We start from the raw sequence: 5047 nt of genomic DNA, 5'->3' as shown, positions 1-5047 counted from the left end.
ACCACACACGTCACACGCACCCCACCCCCGCAGGCAGCCGCTCGCTGCAGGGGCCCAGACGCGGGACCCACCCGCATCCACCGCCGCCTGCAGGCTGGCCAGGCAGTCTGCGACGTCGCTGGCGCCGATCTTGCCGGGCAGGGACTGGATGGAGGCCTCGCCGAAGCCTGTGGAGCCGCGGTAGTTGAGCAGCACGACGTTGTAGCCTGCGGGGAGGGGCCGGGAGGCGAAAGGGAGGGGCTGGAGGCGAGGGGGAGGCCTGCGTGTGTGTGGTGTGTGTGAGGGGGGGTACCGGGAGGGAAGGGAGGGGGAGGGGATGAGGAGGGAGGGGCTGGGAGGCGAGGGGACACGGGATGGCGGAGAGCAAGGTGGAGGGGAGAAGGCTAGGAGGCAGCAGGAGGAAGAAAGGGGTGGATGTGTCGCTCGCGTGGCTGAGCGGCGGCATTGCAGCAGGCAGGGATGGGGCGGGAGCAGGGCGGGTGGCGTGGAGGGGGCGCACCCAGGGCGACCAGGTAGGAGAGGGGCATGAAGTATTGCGCCAGGTAGGCGGTGTGGGGGCCGCCGTGGGGAGTGATGATGGTGGGGCGGGGCCCTGCGGCCTGGGCGCTGCTGGCAGCACAGGGGTGGGGGCAGGCAGGGAGCAAGTAGGGGCGCGGCTGAGAGCATGCCAGAGGGAGGGAGGCAGGCAGGCTGGCTGGCATGCAGGCGTGTGCAAAGCACGGGCAGGGGAGGCAGGGAGGCACGCCCGGGAGGGTGGGCAGGGCGGCGGCGTGGCGGCGCCTGCACCGCACCTGTGCAGTACCACCGTCTCAAGGGCGACGTCGGTGGGAGGGGTGGGAGGCGCCACCTGCAGTACCGTCACCGCCACATCCTGCAGCTGCTGGCGTACCGCCGGCGGGAAGCTGCCCGCGTCTGCGTCTGGCAGCGGCAGGCTGCTCCAGCCCCACGCCTGGGCCGTCGGCGCCGCCTGCTCCGCCGCCGGCAGGTGCGCGGCGAAGAGGGCAAAGGGCTGGCTGGGCCGGCTCTCGCAGGCCACCACCCAGCCGCCGTGCGAGGCCAGCAGGGACCAGCTGGCGCCGTTGGCGGGGCTGACGCGGCTGACGCCGCCGCTCTGCATGTCGACGGCAACCACCGCCGCCAGACTGCAGGCGGGAAGAGGAAGCAGGCGGGAAGCAGGCGGGAAGAGGAAGACAGGGTGGTAAGTGTGTGGCTGGTGCGAGGGCGGGGCGGCATGCGCGTGCTGCGCTGCGTAGCAGCAAGTGATGAGGGGCGGAGCCAAGGCCTGGTGGCAGCAGGGCGCAGCGCGCGGCCGCTGGCATGCGGCCACCGCCGGCCTGCGCCGCACCTGCGCCACTGCGTGGTCAGCAGCAGCGTGTGGCTGCCGGGGAGGAAGGGCTGCTCGGGCAGGGAAGTGCAGTACAGGCCGGGGAAGCCGTCTGTGCTGGCTGGCTTCCACACAGTGTCCACCACTGCACACGCGCGGGGAGGAGGGGTCAGGGGGTCAGGGCGTGGGAGGGAAGGAAGGTGTGCCGGAGAGCGGGGCGGCATGGGGCGGGGAGTGGGGGGCAGGCGCCAACAGAGCAGTTCATTATGCCAACAGAGCAGCTCAGGGAATGAGCTGCCAGCAGAGCAGTTCATTCCCTGATCCCATGCAGGGTCAGCTCGACCAGCAGCGCACGCCGGCCGCGCGGCCAGCGCCCCGCAGCGCACCCGTCCGTGGCGGCGGCACCGAGCCTCCCGCCAGCGCCGCGCCGGCGCCCGCCCAGCTCAGGCTGTGCAGCGTGGCGGTGGCGTTGTGCACGCCGCTGGCCACCGCGTTTTGCTGGCTGAGGAAGACCAGGGTGCAGCCGTCGGGGGAGAAGCGAGGAGAAAAGGCGCTGGCCAGGGGCGCGGTGAGGCAGGTGGGGGCGTCGGCGGCGGCGCCGAGGTCGCCGTCGGCGGCGGGCTGCGGCCAGGGCAGGGCGTGCAGGCTGCAGGGGCGGTTGAAGCAGTGCACCAGGCCCAGGCGCTGAGGAAAGTTCGGGCTGGCCAGCTCGCTCTGGTGCTGCCAGCTCACAAACACCAGCGCGTCGCCTGCGGGGCGGTACAGGGAGGCCAGGGGAGCAGGCAGCGGGCGGCACGGCGGCGGCAGGCTCAGGCTGAGGCTGTGGATGGATGGTGGGTGGAGCGGCATGGGGGCCCAGCTGGAAGGGGACGGGAGGGCCGTGCAGGCAGGTGCGTGCATCACACAGACGCGCGGATGAGGCAGGGCAGCGGCCAGCGCAGGGCTCGGCGCCGGCGCAGCCAGCGCAGCGCACCCTGCGGCGCCCACACGGGCTGGCCGCAGCTGGCGTCCTGCGGCAGCCCCTGCACGCGCCGCACCGCCGCCGCGCCCCAGTCCAGCACAAACAGCGTGGGCGGCTTCTTGCCTGCGCGCAAGGGCAGGCGGGGGCGCACCGCGGCGGCAGCGTCGGCGGTGCGGCGATGTCGGCTGGGCGCCGCACTCGCTGCCAGCGGTCGAGCACCGCGAAAATGCCGCGCCCACCTGCACCTCTGCCGCCACCTAAACCCGCACCGAAACACCCACCCCACCCACCCATCCCACCCGTGTTGAGTTCCCCCCAGTCCTCGCTCCACTCCCCCTGGCCCCGCCAGCCCTTGGGCGCCGCCGCTCCCTCGGCCTTCTTGCCGTCGGGCCCCGCCGCCGCGGCGCACCACTCTGGCGTCTTGGCCGGCGGCGGCGCCTCAGCCACATACGCCACCAGCGACTCGTCGTGAGACCAGGAGGCACCTGCACAGGCAGCACGGCGCGGCAGCCCGGTGAAGCGCTGCTGCTGCTGCTGCTGAAGATATGAGCCGGCAGCGAGTGTGTTGTATGTGTGTGTGTGTGTTCGCGGGGTGGGTGGTGCAAGCAGGGCGGACAAGCGAACCAGCAGCAGCCGTGCACCGCCCCGCTTCGGTGGCCTCCTTCCGGCTGTCGCAGCGGTGAATCGTCGCGCGCCGCACCTTGCCCGAACCAGCCGTCGTTGTAGACGGCGCCGTGCAGCGCCTGCGGCACGTGCCGCTCGGCCACCACCCGGCATTGGTCCCACAGCTCCAGCACCGCGCTGCTGTCGCCGCTGCCGGCGCGCACCACCAGCAGGTGGCGGCCGGAGGGGGAGGGGGCGTAGAGCAGCACGCCGGCCTGCTCGGCAGGCGGGCTGGGGTCCAGCGCGCCCGCCTCCAGTACCGCCTCGTTCACCAGGAAGCTGGTGAGGTACTTGCGCTGCGCGTTGGCGGCCAGGTTGCGCTGCTGCAGCTGCACCGTCACGCGCACGCCGTCGTGGGTGGCGGCGGGGAAGGCCCAGGCGCGGGACACGGCCGGCAGGCTGGCAAAGGCCTCCAGCAGGCGCGCCTCCTCCTCCATGCCGGCCGGCTCCTCCCGAGGCTTGGGCTGCTGCGGCGGCGGCGTGGCCATGGCGGCGCCAGACTGGGCCATGGCAGCAGCGGCGGCGGGGCCTCGGGCTGGCGGGCGCAGGGAAGGGCTGGTGGAGGATGGGCGGCGGGGCCTGGGGCAGGCAATCGGCGGCAGGCGGCGGAAGCGGGCGGGCGGGCAGGGGCGGGTCAGGGGGAGCCTGGCACACTGATCAGAGGCCACAGCCGATCCAGGCTGTGGTGCTCCATCATGTGCTGGTGCGCGCAAGTCTCACCCAGCAGCCAGGAGGCGGCGTCCAATCAGAAGGTGGTTGCAGAGAGCGAGGGGGTGGCAGGTGGCACGGTTACCAGCTGCCTGGAGCATTGCAAGCGCCTAAGCAATGGCGGGGGAGGAGAGGGCCCTTCATCGGCAACCCTGCCAGCTCACCACCCATTCCTGAATTGAGCTCCTCCGCTCTGCCTGCCCCATTTCGCAACCCTGTTCCGCGATCTGGCGGACTGAGCCACCGCCTGGGCCAATTATTTGCTCGTCCTTGCCGATCCTGACGCAACTCACAACAGAGGCCTCACACGCGCCACGCCCTGAGGCAGCTGCACCGATCCCTCAGGCGAGCATCGCCGCAGGTGCCGCTGCCGCCGCTGCAGGGTCTGCCGCCGCAGCCGCCGCCAGCTGCCCGCCGCCACTGTGCTTCTGTGTTGCTGAGCTTCTTTAGGGGTCACCGAGTCGCTGCTCCTCATCCACTATCCATGCGCTGGGCTGCAGGGATGGCGGAGCTGGCCGCGGCGCTGGCGGCCCTGTCTGGCGGCAAAGCGGGCGGCAGCAGCGCGTCGCCGGCGCCCACCCCCACGCCCATCAGCCCCACCACCCTGGCGCAGCCCGGCTGGTTCATCCCGCCCCACCTGCTGCGCCTGCCGCACTGCCGCGCCTCGGCCTTCACGGCGCACGAGTGCAGCAGGGAGGCGGCCAGCCACCCCACAGACTTTGAGCGCGTGTACCGATACGGGCTCAGCCTGCAGGTGCCCAGCTGCTGGCCAACAGCTGCCTGGCGGAAGCTGGCAGTCTATGGCAGCATGGGAGGGTGTGACTTGCTCCTGCCAGCCCTTCTCCTCAACCACGGGTTGCCTGCCAGCCTGCCAGCCTGCACAGCCGGTGGCCACACTGGCTTCCCGCCACCCCTCCCTGCGCGCAGGAGCTGGCCAGCAAGCTGGCGCAGCAGCCTGCCGACCAGCTGTCGCTGCTGCACCAGGCGGCGGAGGTGTACATGGAGGCGTCGCAGCTTCAGGGCGGCCGCCACGCAGCCGCGCTGTGTGAGTGCGCGGCGCCTGCCTCTGCATCCACCGGCCTCTCCGAGCGGCATGCCCCTCCAGCCAGCCCACCGGCTTGCCCACCGGCTTGCCCTCCTCCCCTGCCCCCTTGCCCTCCTGCCCCCTCCCTCCCTGCAGACAACTGGGCCGTGGCGCTCACCGACATTGCCCGCCTGGTGCGGGCGCAGCAGCCGGAGGAGGCGTATGAGTGCCTGGCCGCCGCCGCCTCCAAATATGCTCAGTCCCTGGCGGTGCACTCAGACAACCCGCAGTGGGCGGAGGGGCCACGGGGCTGGTGAAGGGAGGGGCGCGGGGCTGCTGCGCGTGTGTGTGTCAGGTTTCTGGGTGT

The 5047-nt window shown here is 72.2% G+C and overlaps 2 protein-coding genes across 2 annotated transcripts in view; one reads left to right on the top strand and one right to left on the bottom strand.

Moving 5' to 3' along the window:
* Nucleotides 1–3457, bottom strand: part of CHLNCDRAFT_134052 (hypothetical protein) — a gene marked incomplete at both ends in the record, with an annotated part of 4964 nt that extends 1507 nt beyond the window's left edge. The window contains 8 exons of the mRNA XM_005847608.1: nucleotides 61–206; nucleotides 500–609; nucleotides 792–1142; nucleotides 1346–1469; nucleotides 1711–2073; nucleotides 2298–2408; nucleotides 2585–2770; nucleotides 2986–3457. Of these exons, the coding sequence (XP_005847670.1) occupies nucleotides 61–206; nucleotides 500–609; nucleotides 792–1142; nucleotides 1346–1469; nucleotides 1711–2073; nucleotides 2298–2408; nucleotides 2585–2770; nucleotides 2986–3457 (1863 nt within the window). The remainder of the gene's footprint in view (nucleotides 1–60; nucleotides 207–499; nucleotides 610–791; nucleotides 1143–1345; nucleotides 1470–1710; nucleotides 2074–2297; nucleotides 2409–2584; nucleotides 2771–2985) is intronic.
* A 701-nt stretch (nucleotides 3458–4158) lies between these two features.
* CHLNCDRAFT_134051 (hypothetical protein) overlaps nucleotides 4159–5047 on the top strand; it is a gene marked incomplete at both ends in the record, with an annotated part of 2438 nt that continues 1549 nt past the window's right edge. Inside the window, 3 exons of the mRNA XM_005847767.1 lie at nucleotides 4159–4410; nucleotides 4584–4701; nucleotides 4837–4949. Coding sequence (XP_005847829.1) covers nucleotides 4159–4410; nucleotides 4584–4701; nucleotides 4837–4949 — 483 coding nt within the window. The remainder of the gene's footprint in view (nucleotides 4411–4583; nucleotides 4702–4836; nucleotides 4950–5047) is intronic.

Source organism: Chlorella variabilis (assembly GCF_000147415.1).
Source record: "Chlorella variabilis unplaced genomic scaffold CHLNCscaffold_10, whole genome shotgun sequence".
NCBI classification, from domain to species: Eukaryota; Viridiplantae; Chlorophyta; class Trebouxiophyceae; order Chlorellales; family Chlorellaceae; genus Chlorella; species Chlorella variabilis.
The sequence above is the reverse complement of the archived record's forward strand: the minus strand, read 5'-3'. Positions and strand labels throughout refer to the sequence as shown.